The sequence below is a fragment of the Lutjanus erythropterus genome, chromosome 19 (assembly GCF_056507025.1).
Source record: "Lutjanus erythropterus isolate fLutEry1 chromosome 19, fLutEry1.hap2, whole genome shotgun sequence".
NCBI lineage: Eukaryota > Metazoa > Chordata > Actinopteri > Lutjaniformes > Lutjanidae > Lutjanus > Lutjanus erythropterus.
Window position 1 is genome coordinate 23,939,331 of NC_139335.1, and position 16,800 is coordinate 23,956,130.

The 16,800-nt window shown below is 39.5% G+C and overlaps 1 protein-coding gene across 4 annotated transcripts in view; it reads right to left on the minus strand.

Annotated features, from left to right (window-relative positions):
* The window catches only part of usp7 (ubiquitin specific peptidase 7 (herpes virus-associated)), a 35,973-nt gene that overhangs the window by 17,990 nt on the left and 1,183 nt on the right, over nt 1-16,800 (minus strand). For 2 of the 4 annotated variants that reach the window (XM_084745276.1, XM_084745274.1), the window contains exons 2-15: nt 12,950-13,054; nt 11,486-11,684; nt 9,386-9,524; nt 8,010-8,098; nt 7,802-7,910; nt 7,344-7,474; nt 5,801-5,855; nt 5,632-5,712; nt 5,212-5,302; nt 5,006-5,088; nt 4,513-4,622; nt 2,819-2,996; nt 1,435-1,579; nt 978-1,108 (exon numbers count right to left, since the gene is read on the minus strand). In XM_084745276.1, the coding sequence (XP_084601402.1) occupies nt 978-1,108; nt 1,435-1,579; nt 2,819-2,996; nt 4,513-4,622; nt 5,006-5,088; nt 5,212-5,302; nt 5,632-5,712; nt 5,801-5,855; nt 7,344-7,474; nt 7,802-7,910; nt 8,010-8,098; nt 9,386-9,524; nt 11,486-11,684; nt 12,950-13,054 (1,646 nt within the window). Of the gene's footprint in view, nt 1-977; nt 1,109-1,434; nt 1,580-2,818; nt 2,997-4,512; nt 4,623-5,005; nt 5,089-5,211; nt 5,303-5,631; nt 5,713-5,800; nt 5,856-7,343; nt 7,475-7,801; nt 7,911-8,009; nt 8,099-9,385; nt 9,525-11,485; nt 11,685-12,949; nt 13,055-16,446; nt 16,517-16,800 lie in introns of those variants that run through there. The other 2 variants (XM_084745278.1, XM_084745277.1) reach the window with 2 other exon arrangements.

Genomic DNA, 16,800 nt, shown 5'->3' on the forward strand with positions numbered 1-16,800 from the left:
GCCACCAGTCTGTAGCTGGCCCACGCCAAGCCCCTGTCAAATGATACTTGACACTGGGCATAACAACTCAGCTGGGGGAAACCCTGCACACAAGCCTAAGTGACATTTCTTTGTTCCTCCTATTGAGGCTCTAGAGGGAATTAATGAAGAGAAATTAGCCTTTCATCGTGACTTTATACTTGACTAAATCATATGGGCACAGCAGCTGAAATCTTTGAACAGGATAAAACCTTATCCTAACTCACTCCTCTCACCTTCTCAACCACACTCAGCTCAGGGAGGGTACCTACAGTTTTGCCTACAGCTCAAAGAGAAAACAACTGTGCTTTTACAGAAAGTCATCACTGGCACTTGAAGAGTCCTCTATGTATGTTCTAATATGAATCTATGTCACAATAACAACCACAAGTCTACCAATAGCATAAGCATTGCCTTAATGTAATATCATATTGTATTACACTGATTAAGTACTAACTGTAATTGGTCAGTTAATTTTTTTGACACAAGATTTGATGGTATAATATATTTTTATAAGCAATGAAAGAGAGAGACACTTTTTGTGTAAATAAATATATGGTTAGATAAATTATATATAAAGACCTGGGAATAGTCATAGCCACAGCAAGGCACTTCCCTCACATCACAGTATGTAAACCAAACCCAGGAAGGACCCAATCTGCTGGTTAGCATGTCAACACTGTGTGAGTGCTACACTGCTTTACCTGCTTGTGCAGCACTGCATCAAAAATGCTGGGAAAGCTTCCAGGTTTCTATTGTATCATCTAGTTTGCCAAACTTGAATAAAGCTGCAATGGCAGATAAGTTTCTCATGTATACTATTAACACACTACTATTTGCACTAAGCAGCTCAAATGAACACATTTAAAAAAAAAAAAAACTGGAAACAGAAACCAAAGTAGTAAGTGCAAAGCATCACAGCACCCTAGAGCATTTCAACAGCAGTCCTGGTTTCCTACCTGGACCTGCATGTAGAGGTGAGCCTCTTGGCGTTCCTTCCTCTTCTGTGCCTCCACCCTTTTCTCTTCCTGCAGACGTTCCACCAGCTGCTGGGGGATGTCCACATCAGTCATTGGCTGGAGTACCTCACCTGAGATACAAAGAGATGTAAGTGAGAATTATAGCGCAAAGACAGCGCTATAGTCACAGGGAAAACTCTCATACATACTTCATATTTATTCGGGAAAGGAAGATTGATTCTCTTTAATATAGAGATTGACAGGAACTACAATTGAATGAATTGACTTGAACTGATTTATTATATGTATATAATTAACTAGTGCTTAGCCTGTTAGCTCAAGGCTAACATATCATTAGCATTGCAAAATCATGTAATATCTTCACAAACGGCACCAACAGCTCACTTTTGTTTAATATTAGCCAGAAGGGCAGAAGGAGAGGGAGTATGTTACTTACTGAGCTTGGACTCACGGATGTAGACCAACATGTATGCGTTGGTGCAGTGGCGCACTGAGAGGTCATCGTCATGCCCACCATAGTTGTGCTCTATGGCCTCCTCCTTGGTGCACCGTGACACCACGTCATCGTCAAACTTACACCACTGGAAAGAAAGAATGACAGACAAGTGGGGGGAGGTGATGGAAAGATGAGGAGGACAGTGCAGCAAAAGGGGAGGTGACACGAAGGAAGGAAATGAGAGAAAAAGAGAAAACCAGAGAGCACTTAAGACGACCATTTCAGTCAAATCATCTTGACAAGCTTTCAATTAACCCCAATACCAACATGCAGATTCATAGCACTCATTTCCCTGGTCACTTTATCTTATAACATGTATAAAGTTCCCATTGTCCTCTGAAAAGGATGACTAACACAGGGGCGCTCAACCAGTTGACCTTGTCTACAAATTATGAAATAAAACAATACACTGCACTGATGTGTGCATGTGAGAGTCAGGAGTTCAGCAGGTTGGGTGAGTGGGTTTATAGGTATGTTTAAGCCATACTACTAGCTCAACTTCATTGTTTTATAAATGGCTGTGAAAACACAAACAATAGAACTGAGCTTAAATGCTTAATATTAAATGATATCACCAGCAATAAAAGATGGACTCTTCTCAGTTATGATCCCTTCCTGACAGACAATATGTACCCTACTATGCTGCCAATTCAACATTGGTTTTGAGTGGTCAGTTCTTTTGACATTACATGGTAAAACTGATAAGAACCATTCTGTCGAGTAGCTTATCAGACCATTAATTGTCAACTCTGAATCTGAGTGGGTAGCTCAGCAAATGCTTCACCTCATTTTTAACATTTTTGTTTATTTTTGGAATAACTTGTCAATAAAGAACTGGAAGCTAATATTTTTTTATCTTGGCTCTTGTATCTGTCATTTCTCAGGCAACCAGCCTTTTAAACAATGTTCTATGGACATAATTTCATGCAAATAAGTATAATATATAAAGCTGTTAGACACTTACATTGGCACCTCCAAGATCATCATAATAAATATACACCAAAAATGTATGCACATTTTTAATGTTGTAAAAGATCTTAATACTATAAACATTTTTGTGGCTTTTGTGAGTTAAACGTGAGTTCTACAGTTGACCAGTCTAGAACAGCACAATATCAAATTAAGTGTACTCATTATGATGACAAAATAGATCTCATATCTAAAGAAGTTGAGCACCTGTGGGTTAGTTTATCCCAAACAATGACAAAATCAAGCAGTGTTCTTAATGCAAGAATCTCAGAATTACAGCTAGTAATGCAGAAACCCCAACCATGCCCACAGAATTTTTGGGTGAAATGTGCATATAAAAAAAAATTGTTCTCACTATTGGTTCCTTGACACTCACTTTGCCGTCTCCTTTTGGGTTAAGATAGACGACGTAGTGACCGCCATGGTTGTCCCCGCTGTGCACTAGCACTGCATGCAGGATGTAGTTGGCTGGGTCCTTGGAGTCTGGCTTCTGAAGGAACTCATCCAACGGCAACTGATCAGGAAACTCAAATCTGTTGAAGAAAAGAAGACAGAGACAGGGAAGGAGCAACAGAGAGGATGGACAAGAGAACGATGGGGATGGGGAGTGAGGAGTGATTCAGGGTTACGTGTGAGAAGATGGAGAAAAGGGAGGATGAAAAAGAAGAGATGGCGAGCAGGAGAAAATGGCACAAGGGAAAAGAGAGGAGGGCAGAAATAAAGATATGCAGAATAGATTAGAAGGGGTAAAATAAAAAGAGGATAGAAAAGAGGGTAAAATATTAAGACAAGAAGCAACATACATGCAAGAAAGAAAACAGGAGAGAAAGCAAGAGTTTAGTGTGTATGTGAGTATACATATACAAAGCCCTCAGGGGGCCAGGTGCTGATGGCAGCGTCACAAGGATGACTCACAGGCCTTTGAGACGCTACAGGGGAAAATTAGCTATTCTGGATGGCTGAGCATATGTGCGTGTTCTGAAATTCACACATTATCCTGGTGGATTGTTAAAACACCATTAGCGATCATAAAGCTTTACACAGACTGATACAGCCTACCAAAAAAAGAAAGAAAAAAAAAAACTCTCAATGACTCACTTTCTCACTGTCTTAATGCAGGAGGTCAGGGCATGCTGTTCAGAGAGAGCAGGCTCAGGAGCCCTCTCTGGAAATAGACTTCTCCTTTAACCCATGTTAACATGGACCAGACTGTCTCTAAAATTATGTCTATGCACCAGCCATTGTGACGCACCGTGAGAGTGCGACAGAGACAGGTCTAATTCAAGCAGGGCAGTGTGTGGCTGTACAGTAATACACTGAATAGCACTGCATAAGGACAGAGCTTGATTAAGCCCAGCCCCAACTGGAGGGGAAAACAAGTAATTGCTTCTGCTTGTTCACAAACTACCAAGTGTGAACCAACATCATCCACCGGTTTGTGAATGACAGTTTTGAAGCCAGTCTGCCATTTTGGTGGTTGCCATCTTGGATTTTTGCAACCAGAGCATGAGCAGTACTGATGTGAATGTGGAGCTGGTGGGTGACACACCGCCAGGGATGGGGAGTAACAGACTGCAAATAACAGTATACTGTATTATTTACAGTTATAACTGTTGCTACTCTGAATACAGTTACTTTAAATTTTACTTTGTAAAAATTGATTACTTTAAATGTAGAGGCTGAACTGAACAGACTAAGATATGAGAAGCCTGGTTTGATCTTTGTTTGGTTAAATGATGATCTTATCTGGTGATTTGATCAAATAGTTACAGATCAGTATCAAATCACCAATATTGTGTTTGTCATTATAACTTTTACTCTCTGGTAGACAAGGGCTGCTTAAATAATCTTTTGATGTGCAGAAATCTAATGTTAGCTAGCTACATGTATTTCGTTCCCATTTCAGCCCATGGCTGTATATTGTGGCAATGATTGTGTTCCCCTGAGGTGGGCGTGGTTTTCTGACTATGTTAAGTTGTGCTCTGTCTCAATAAGAAACAGAAAGATCATGTGACAACAGGTGTGTGAGGTCTGGTGTATTCATCCTACCTGTCGTTAATCTTGATGTTTTGGTCGGTCTGTGGGTCATACATGAACCTCATCAGCTGCAGATGAAGGATTGGAGGGAAGGTGAGGAACTTCACTCCCTTTTCTGCTTCCTGTAGGACAAACAAACTTGTCAGGACATCCCATTGACATTCATTCTTATAATATACTCCAGCAAGACATGTCTCTTTATTTTGGTGCCTGCTTGTCTTCTAAGCAAACATGGATATAGACCTGTTGAAGACAATGTCTTTTGAGATGTTCCAGGGAAAAAAAAGTAATGGAGAGGCTAACATATAATTAGAACTGCGACTATTTCCAGCTTGTAGACCTGATTATTTGATTGCACCTCACATACTTTGTAAATCTGTGTCTTTAATTCATGAGCTAAAATACCAATTGATATGGAGCAAAAACAACTAGAATCCAATGTAAGCAAACTAAAATAAACTAGACACAAAAGCCACAATTAGATTCAGTTTCTGTGAAGGCTTACCTGCAGGCCATGTTCTCCTGCATCGTATTTGTTGTCTCCATCTAACTGCTCGGTTGCAACATAATCTTTGAAGGACTCGAAGACTGGAAATAAGCAGAAAGCACAGATGAGATCAAGAAATGATTCATATTGGTAACTTCAAAATCAGTAGAAAGATTAAGTGATGGTACAGCACCACTGTTCCATGTTTTGATGTTGCTACTCACTGTTCTTCTTTCCTTTTATGCTAAGCTGGATGTCATAGTAGTCCTCTATCCGCTCTGATCGATAGTCCACATGCTTACACTGGATGTATGACTGGAAAGTAACACATGCACAAACACACATGGGTCACACTATGTGATATGATTGGCAAATTAAAAATTCTATTTCTAAGGGGGTCACTTCTTGACTTAACCTCATTCTATTCTTAAACTGACCTTGTTCAAGGCTACATCCTGTGCTAAACTACTTCACATCACCAGTATGTTAACTAAATCTGCAGCAGTATTTACACAATACACGTGGCCCTGACATTACTGTGGAAAATCTCAATTTTCAACAAATAATAAACAGGATAAATCTAACTAAAAAGCTATTTATCTTTCTGAAACTTGTTGAGAGAAGATGAGGGAATGAGAACATACCACCATCTTTCCTCTGAAGAGCTTGGGGATGGTTCCCTCAACACAAGTGCCTTTCATTTTGTTCTCCACATTGTCCAGAAGCTGAAACACAAACACACACAGAGTAAGTCAGTAATTTATGCATACATGCATACATTTAAACACCCACATTCTTTATGAGAGAACTCACCACTCTGCACAGCTCCTGTACATCATGTTGCATGAAGCTATCTAGTGTTTCCCATCTTCACACAGGATAAAAAAAATAAACACATAGCAAAGCAGTTAGATACAACAATCACAGATCAGGAAAGAATTGTGGCTGGTAATCATTTTAAATTCTAGTGAAAGAATAATATTTAACACACTCTTAAAATGTTTGCTCAGCAAAAATCATATGCCTCCAGCAATGGAAGCTGTATATTTCATAATTATTTCTCACCCTTGATCTTGTTATTTAAACTGAGAAAATCATGTGCAAGTATCTCACTTTCTCCCCCATCTTCAATGCTTTGAGCATTTCAAACCCAACAAGTTGATGCAGAGAAAATGTTGCAAGCACCCAGCTGAGCCAAAAACTAAATACTACAATAAATACTGGTTTTACTTGTCATTCTGGCTTCAACCTGTGTCACCGTGTTTTTTTGTTTGTTTGTTTGTTTGTAAAGTTTTTTGGGGGTTTTGCCTTTATTTTGATAAGTGACAGCAGAGGATGTGACAGATAAGTGGTTGGGGAGCGAGGAATGACATGCAACAAATGAACCGCAGGTGGGATTCCAACTTGTGGCCGCTGCAAAGGGCTGAAAGCCTCAGTACATAGGGTGCTTGCTTTACCAAATGAACTACATGAGCACCCTCACTTGTGTCACCTCAATGGGAAAATTCACCACTTTTATGTGGATGTTCAGTCAGCATTGATGCATAATGTTATGTTATGTTAGTAACAGGATACAACAGATACAAGCTTACGAAAATTTAGAGGGATAATATTTCAATGAGTGATTGTAAATATGGGTAGTCATAAATATATTTTATATTAGACATACTTCAAAAAATTCATGTGATAACATGTGCTGGTGGTTAACTGGTGAGACATGTTAAATGAGTTGCTGGTAAACAAGTTTGTTTCTTGCTTTTCAGCTGTACGCAGAGCAAGGCAACAGCATGACAGGCAGTAAACTTAAGAAACCAAATCGAAAACTAACCATGACACCAAAACATATTTTAAAAAATTCTGAGTCAGGAACAGCCCTTGTAAATGTGGTCAACAGAAGCAATAAACTCTTCAGTAAGTGCGATATTGAACAAGAGAGCTGAATTCTCCTGCTTGTGGAGCCAGGCTGGCAGTGCCTTCATGTACCATGGTGTATTGTGTGCAAGCCTCTGACACTGATGCGCCCATGTTGCCTTGTATCATCACCCTAGACTATAGCTATCACTGTGTTGGCCAAAACATAGCATTAGCTGATAAAAATACTCATCTAGCACAACCCATGGCGACCCAGAGGCACAGACTAGAGGAACAATCTGAAATAGCCTTTAGTTCTTCATTAACACAAACTACATCACTGTGACATCACTTATACAATGTAGTCAATATGAAACGCACTGAGGAAGTTTGCTTCAATTGACTACATTTACCATCATCAATGATTGGACAGCCACATACAAAGTGGTGAATTTTCCCTTTAGGCCAAAGGACAAGTGAGCCAGTAACAAAAAGTCTGCCCTACCCAAAGGACTTTGTGAGCTTCTTGGTGCCGACGGGTTTGTCGCTGTGTTGCAGCTCGTAGAAAACCCTCTGCAGTGCCAGGGGAACGCTCTTGGACGAGTCATCGCCCTCTGTGGGCATCATGTACACCGCCTGAGAAGAGATAGGAGGTTCACACCACGATTAGGAAGAGCAGCACTCTTTTTTTTTAATTTTCATAACAAATAAAATTCTTCTTTTAGAGTCCCTATTGGAAAAAAGCTGACACAGCACCACACACACAATGGGAATTAAAAGGCCTCAGTAAAAGCAGATAATGATTTGAGGATGGTCTCTAATATCTGTGTGATATGACAACATATGGACAAAAAGATACAACCACAAACTGAAACTCTAGTGCACACACTGACACATAAAATACACATCTTTATTGGGTCAACTTAAGCCAATGCACCAAACTAACATCAGATAAAAGCATACCCGTCGTAGCTGGTTGGTGAAGAAGAGAGTCTGTAGCAGACTATTCATGTAGCAGGTAGCTCCCTGGTTCTTCAGTCCAACATAGCCTGTGTGTTTCTTAGAGTCCCAGCTAGTTAAAGAGACAGTCATAATTAATTCATGATTCTTAAAACCTACAACAGGGAAATTGAGCCTGAGAACGCTACAGAAAAAATTAAGAGATACATACGCGACTCCATGTGGGGCATCTGCCTGGACATAGACTTCAAACGTGACTTTGTCGTCATCAATGAAGCCCCTCTCTGGATCAGTCACATCCTGAAACACACCACCACCAAAACAGTTAATATCAATAGGAATTAATATATCAGTCTGACATGTGTCTATTGAGGATATAGTCATCAGTTTTGGTGTGTATTTTTTTTTTTTTACCAATGTGAAAACTTTTTTTAAAAGCATATGATGCAGAGGACAATGTTTTGAGTGATTTAGATTTAGCACAACAAGGAATATTTATGACATGAGTTGCTTCCTGGCAGGTGCAAAAACTAAGAGGCTGCTTCTTGTTTTACAAGCTGCCTCTGATCAACTGACAGTATTAAAACAGTCAGCAAACAACTGATACTGAATAGTAATGATGTATGTTTAGCTATGAATTTTTCACTAAGTGCTCTTTTCTACAATGGATTGGTGTATGTATAGTCATTTAACATGTCCAATAAAATATGTAATACTCTATAATGAAGTTATTTGTCTTAGAAAACAGCCTTTCCTACTTTTGATTAGTAGGGCTGGGTACTGTTCAGAAATTTGTGATACTAGTACCAGTATCTGGGCTTCAATACTGATTCCTGAATGATACTTTTTCCAACATCCATTTCAAGGAAAATAAAATTGCATTACACAATATGGTGCAATTACAAACTTTAAAGAAAGAAGCTGTTCAAAGACCTGGGATCAGCTGGAGAAACTGCTTATTTAATTTTTTGTCCAGTTATCCAGGCTGAGTAAAGTGTGCAGAGACTGACTGAATATCTGTACAGTACTGGACTGTATAAAAAATATAAATAGCGGTCAAAACTCCTTATGGATAAAAATTTGGAATTTGTCGAATGACTAAGCATTTTTCAATACTGACATAAAAGTACTAAGGTTTGGCCCTATTGCTGAGTCATAACAGTGCAAAATAAGTACACAATCCACAGAGAAAGTGTCTATTTTTATTCCAGCTCAAAAAATCACTTGATCGGCCACCATATCAGTAAAGGCTGAATGTTTCCCCTCCCAAAATGGTATTCATTTCAAAAGTCCTGTCATTGGTCAGGCTCTAATAGGAATGGGTAGAAGTACAAACTTTCAGAGGTCAAAACGAACAATGTGCAAGTAACATCATGTTGCACAAAAAAATAAATAGCCTACCAGCAAAGCCTTGTTTATCTAGCCAATCAACAATTAATTTGACTATTAAGTTTTTGCCAGTGTCTCCTATGGGTGTCCACTATACCAGCCTCTTCACCTCAAAGCCAATGTTTCTTTGATGATCTTGTCCCATCTGGCTATTAATATTAATCTGCCATTGATTTCTCTGTCCATTTCTGTACTTACACTCCATGACATGAAGTTGGAGAAGCCCCAATCATTCTCTTTGTGGAAGAACAGATGACTGATCCTGCGGCTGAAGGATTTTTCATCGTCTTTGTAGTTGATGATCTTGAGCATAGCCTGCGCGTGGCATGACCATGACCTGAAAAACCAAGAAAAGGATCCAGAAATTTTCTTAACCATGTGAAACAGGGTTTTTAAATTAATTTGACCATTTTATCATGAACATGAACACTTCTTTGATTAAATTCTGGTATTGTGATACAGATCTGTTAACACTAGGAAGGAACTGGTATCCAGAACACTTTACTTGACTAGATCAGGATCACTGTCGTCAATGAACCCTCAGAGACCAATGTCTCTCAGAGTAAATTCAAAACAACTACTAAATAATCATCTGTGCAGCTCCGTGCTTTTTTAGGAATTTGATTATAATTTGATTGGAGATCATCTGTGTGAAATCACGTCATGACAAGTGATTTCTGTATCTTGAAGGTCCGACAACTCAGATGCAAGTACATTCTTGCTGAATAGTCCTCAGACTACAGTGATGTCAATCCTTAAAAAATGGAAGGAATAAATTACAGCTGCAAAGCTCCAAAGAGCGGGCTCTCCTGCACATAAAGTATCAATGTGTAAATGTTACTAGTGACAGAACACACCAAGAGGCTTATGGCAATGGACTGCTGCAGGGATGAAGCAGTTTTGTAGGCCAGCCTGGAAGTTCGCATCACTCTGGTTTCCTCCAAGCCAAAAAAAGCCAGCGGGATATGGCCATAGCATTTTTGGATTAGTGCAGAAAATAAACTGCGTCGGACAAAAGTTCATGATACTGACCTGTTTTGTTCAGTAAGATAATCTTCACAAATAAAAACCACTTATGATTTTTAAAACATAAATGCAATCAGCTGAAGTAAAAAGCTAACATTAAGCTGTAAACAAACTACAACACAGTTGCATGAATTCAACATAACCACCACAAAGTACGTGACTTGTGTGTTTGGCTTGATGATGTTTCATGTCGTCAACAACCTCTGTAGACTCATTTAGTCACTCATGAGCAACCATTTGAGCAACCAAAACATGTAAAAGCTTCAAAATTCGTGATTAGGGTATTTAGTGACATATTTTACGTTGCAGAACAAAAGCTGAAAATCTCTTAAGCTTGAGTTAACCACAAAACTCATTTCAGGCATCTAACCAAAAACTCAATTTAAAAAAAAAGATGAGAAGACCTTTGGTGCTAACATGCTAGCTCATTTCCTGTAGGGCTCTATTTTGAAGGAGCTGCAGGGTCCCATGGCTCAGATAACTGTTACACTGATGCTTCACTGGTTGCAGCAAAGAGAATTACATCACTGAAAAAAAAACTAATATGAGATCTGGGCTAGTATTTGCCAGAAGGCATGTGGGAGACTAACAATTTGGAAGAAGGTTGATGGTCAGATGCAACCGAATGCAAATTGAGCTTTCTGCCCGTTGTACTACATGCTATGTTTGACACAATCCAAACATCATAGAAACACACAATGCTGACTGTGAAGCATGGTGGTTGGGTGCTTAACAGGCCCTGGTAGGCTTTTGCATCTAGACAATGCATACAAAAATATGAGAAATACTGGAGGAATTAATAATAAGTTTTTTTGCATGTGTACATAAATTCGCAGAGAGTGTTTCACACTGACATGGAAGAGTCTTCCAATGTCAAATAAAGCAGAATTACTTCAACCGTGACTCAGGGTAATAAGACACAGAAAAGTGAACGTGTGGGGAGAAGTAATTTATACAGGCACTATTAAGTAAATGTCTTACTGTGGCATGTGCCGTAAACTAATTGTATTATCTAACTTTTGAACTGTAAGGTCAGTCAGAAATTACAGATACATATTCAGTCATTTTTTTCATAAATCACCACTGAAGAGATATATCTGCACTCACCTGAGCACAAGTCTTCTTAAAAAAAACATTTATTACTATGGAAACCGCTCATTTAATGTTATCTAGGAAACACTACTTGTGTATCAGAACCATCGAAGGTTTCAGGTGTATGCTTGTATGTCTCTGCAATGTTCCCCAAATCCCTTGTCCCACCAAGACACCTACGTGGAGTCTGATTCTGCGTTACACTGCAGAAAGAAGCCCACACTCTTCTGGTGTGGCCGGTCGGGGTAGAAGCGTGGCATCACCATTATCTTCCACGGAAGGTTCCGGACAAAGCAGGACGGGCTGAGCACCGACTCGCTCAGGCGGCTGAAGCGTTCTACCACAAAGCGGAAAGTTGCTTCTGACCGCCAACTGGTGTCTGTGGAAAGATGGAGGGAGATGGTGTGGGGGGCAGGTATGGTGATGAATAGAGAACAGGTTTCTTCCAGCTTTCCCTTACAAGACCTAGTGCGACTGGTCAGAGGCTACAGAATGTTTTCAAAACCTAATGCAGGCCTTAAATGTAAAGGAGAAAACTGTGATATATTTGCTGTAATAAATCCTACGTTTATAGCCGTTAAATTGAGCGATATGTTAATGTAGTCTGGTACGCAGTGAGACAAGCAGTTACTTGACTTAGTGTTCAGTGTGTATTTTCAGAGCAGTGGGCTTTTGTTTCCAAGATAACAGCCTTAACTTTACATTGATAGACATCTGACAGTTCTAAACATCTGATCAAATTACACCATAGGAGTCTTCCTTGCTTGTTATTGTCAATTTACGATCTTGCATGTGTCTTGCGCTCCTGCAGTGTTGCTACAGCCAGCCTGAGCTCCCCCAAGTCTGGGGAGCAGGGTGCAGGGGACGATGTCTTAATTCACCCATAGAATTCGTATTTTAAGTAGGATTTCAACTTATTTAATATAGAGTCTATGACTTTTTTTTTTTTTTAACTTATTTTGATAACAATGACATAAATAAAAAAAAAACATGGAAATTATGAAAATTTAACTTAGTTGTAAATTCATTACATATACATATTCCTTTATTCATATCACATTCATTCAATTTAGAAATTGAATGAATGTGACTGATTTTATTATAACATCAGTGGACTTTGTGTTAACATTTTATTTACTTACTACCCTATGTTTGTCTTCATCTCTTCTGCAGTATGTTTTGCCAGCTTGGCTGCCAGTTGCACCAGAAAGTTCAAAATCCTACCAAAACTTTGGGACACTATTGTAACTGACAGCTGCAATGGGTACTTTGCTTTCAGATGACACTGTCACAGTTCATCTTCTTGCTGTGTGTATGACAGGGTTAGGGTTAGGGTTACTCTTGAAATACATTGAACTGTCTTTCAATTCGACACTCAGAGCTTTGTCAGAGGTTTTGGTTTAATCGCAGTTGTCTTTTTTTTTTAAAGTTAAGGTCTTCTGTCTCACAAATGTTGCAGAATGTATTTTTTAATTATATCTGATCAATTTTTCCCACCTCTGAGACAGCAGGACACCACTAAGCTCAAGCACTGAACCAATGTAAGTTATTGCTTAATTTCTTTCACAGCACAAGTTTTGAAAGAAATTAAATAATTAAGCAATTGTAATCCTGTTAGGTTGTGAAAATTATTATTGTCCTTACCATCCTCCATATCCTCCTCTGTGTTGTTGTGTCCATCTGCCATGGCCACGTTACCATTGATCACTGGGTTAGCCGGGATTCTTGGAGGGTCGTCTGTGTCCCCAGCTGTACAAGGTTAGGAACAATATTGATAAGACTGTATGGATAGCTAACTAACTGACTATGTGACTTCAGCAGGTCAGAAACAAGGGGTCAAAATGTCAGAAATTTGTCTTCTGAAATAAATAAAACATGGCATCAAGAGCTAAAGAAAAAATAAAATAAATTCAAAAAGAACAAATCACAGACAAGGAAAACTAAATGTTTCTGAACCTGATTGTATTCTTACAACAGTCAAACCACTTTATTTCTAGAAAATGTGATCGTACAAATCAGTACAACTCAAACTTATATAGCCTTAAAATTGATTTGCTAAAGTCGATTCATCATTTGGTTCTGTAATATAATGATGGAAAATTTGAGGGGAGATTTATAAAGTTCTACAGAGACTTTCTGCAAGTAATTGTCCAACAAACGTCTCCATCTTTATCTCCTGCATCTCCCCACACTGATCTTTTCTTTCCCCTTTCATACATTTCTGTGGGAAAACCCTGCTGAGACAGCATGACGAGTCTCCTTTCCTGGTCTGTGTGTCAGAGTGAGGGCAAACGAGAGAAAGAATGTGTGTGTGTGCATAACAAAGACCATGCAACATTACAGTAGGCTGGGTAATTATGGACACAATGCAGGATTAAGCTGCAAGTCATCGCTCAAACAAAAACACACGCGCACAGAGGACAACAATTACACCAGAAAAATAATGAGACGGCTCGATGCACAGTCTCATCTATCAAAACACATTAATGACAAAAACAGAGGAGTTCCGACTAGACTTCAAGAAGTGAGTGAAATCTGCCTGGATCCTGTGATGATGACAGTGATGCTGCCGAAGCAGCAGCAACAGCACTGATACAAACATTCTAGCATATGTTTCTGAATGTGTTGATGTGTCGGGCCGTCTCTTATAGTGTATTTATGTGTATCTGTGTTTCTTGTCTTCCTCCGAGCTGACAGACACAATGGTGTCACTTGTGTGTCTCCAGGTAACATTACTGACCAAGTCCTCCAGAAGACTGACCTCGTTTCCCCAAGTGGATTACACCTTCCTAATGGGGTCTGTCAGTCAACTCCTTGACAACTTCTTGTCCCGCCTACTGGGTCAATCTATACTGAAACCTCTGAGAAGTATGTAGTAATGGATCAGTCACTGAAATCTGTACAAGCCAGAGCTGCACGTAGGATTTCACATTGGACACACTGCCACAAAGGCTTACAGTAGGACTACTTTCATAAACTACAAAGGAATCTGGAAGGGGAAACTTATTTATTTTTTAGAAAAATAAATGTCCATGAATCACCAAAGTAATTGATCTGAATAACTACTATGGTTGTTCTACAACAGTGACAGGTCACAAATAAAAGAGAAGTATCTTTCCAGGCATGAGGGAAAAGCACAGAGAATAATCAAACATTTCCTAATTTTAAGAAGAAGAACAGAAAAAAATGTATGCAGGGCAGAAAAACAATTCCAGATGTGTATTTAACCTACAGTAACAAGGTTATAATGGTATAGCTGATTCTGTTGCAGTGATTTGGCAGAAAGAAGCTGAAATGCTGTTTGATGAAACTTAGTCCCTAATCTTGTCCTATTCGAGAAACTGGGGTTTATAACAAAGGTATCTTTCGAGAAATAGCATAATTTGTGTTTTATATTAGTTTCCTACATTTTTAGAGAGCCATTACAGGCAATAAACACTTGAGTGGTTGCATGACAGCTCCAGCTTGACATCCTAGTAACAGTCTTGTGGCATAACAGATAACATGAGTGGATAACATTAAGTATTAACCCCACTACAAATGTGTCGGACATCATACTATAAAGGAAACGTGCTGCTGTAAGCACCCAGAAAAGGGTGCAGAGTTTATTATGTCAACTTGTTTTCACTGTCCTTGTCAGGCTGCAGTGCACTGGGAGAGATCCCAACAAGGGTGAACCAACAAGTAAGGGTGAGGATGTCTAGTGACGAGTGCACCTGCCACAAGTAAAGTGGGTATTAAAGTGAATGACTGAAAAATGTCAATCCCACCTAAAGCTGTTTGCTTATATCTGCCATTAAGTAAAATAAGGATATAGAATTGCGTGTAGCCAAATAACAATCTACAATGTGCGTGTGTGTGAGAGAGAGAACAGATAATAAAGCCTCTATGACTAAATGACGCAGTGATGCTGAGGGCTCCCGCAAGTCTCCACTCTGTCCGAAGTTGACATCAGAATAAACTTGATAAAAATTGTGCTAGAGCGTGTGTTCTCTGTGTTAAACGCTTATAACATGCAAACAGTGATGGTCCTGACTCCAAGCCTGACTAACAAAAACAGAGATCATTAAAAATGGCGAGCTCCATGCCGTTTGCTCTTCCATACAATGAAGCAGCAAATCCCCGCGCTACCCCAGTGCGGGCCTGGCTTACCGCAGCGGCGACTACCGTTTGTTGCCAGCACTGCCACACGTTTCACAAAACACGCTGTCAAACGTGAGCATATAAACTGACAAACAACCAAATCAAAGCATAATTTATATTCGCTATTTCAGATTGTCATCTGCTCACCTGAAAAAGCTAAACAGTCATTTTAGCAAATCACGATTGACGCATCTGCGTTAGCGTTAGCTACCTTGCTATCTAGCAAACACTAGCCGCAGATTCATCTGCAGGCCGTTATTAGCTAACATTAGCTAGAATCACTAGTACCAGCTAACGTGCTAGATTGATTCTAAAGAAAAAATATCAAGCAGAGTATGTACATTATGCCATTAGACATCAATTATAAACAAGTTTAAAAAAAATCTAGATTACGTGCGGCAGATACTCAAGGCCTAACATTCGTGCAATAGCCAAATCGAACGTTGCAAAATACAAGCCACCATTTTGGAACGCCACACACCCCCTCCGTGAGCATTAGCTCGGCTAACTAGCATGCTAGCCAGAGAATGAACGTAACGAAGCGGGCCATCGAGGCTAATTGACTAGCTTAGAATTAGCTAGAGCTACCAATGTACGATATGTTTTACCTCCTTAATGAAAACACACAGTAATTAAACAGACAACAGGCGCCGCTCACATTTAACACATTTACAACCAATATTATCCACTCCAATGTATTGACACATCTGACATATTTTAGAGGCCAGGCAGATTCATTTTAGCCTACAGTTAACCGTTGTCGTTACTTTGCGGGCCCGCATTTAGCGTTAATGTACAAGCCGTCAGACACGATGCTAACACACTTTATTTAGGAGAGGCTACGTTATCATTTGATTTTGAAAGGTAATTAACGGGTTATGTTTATAAGGTTATCAGTAAGAACAGTGAATAGCTAACAAATTAAGAACATACATGCCAATAACTGTCAAAATGAACGCAAAGCCCACACTGAAGTCAAAGTAGCAAGATTAATTTACCTAGCGCTGGTTCCCCGTTAATTGCGAGACTAACAGCGAGACTGTTTACAAACATTTAACATTACGTTATCAACAGTATGCGGGCCTGGAAGTCCGTGACTGCGTGTGGAGTCTGAACGGCGATGATTTGGCCAAGTGCATCTGATAACTTGTTACAGCAAACGAACGTGAACAAAAACTGACCTGTCTTTTCAGATATGCAGTGAACGATCGGAATGAATGATTTGTGTAGCTAATTTCTAACAGTGTGGATGAACACCTCTTTTGGGTTATCCGCAAGCAGTGGGATATTGCAGGAGAGAAATAGAAGCTCCATTCGCTTATAACGCAAAATGAGGTCAGCTCCACACAAGT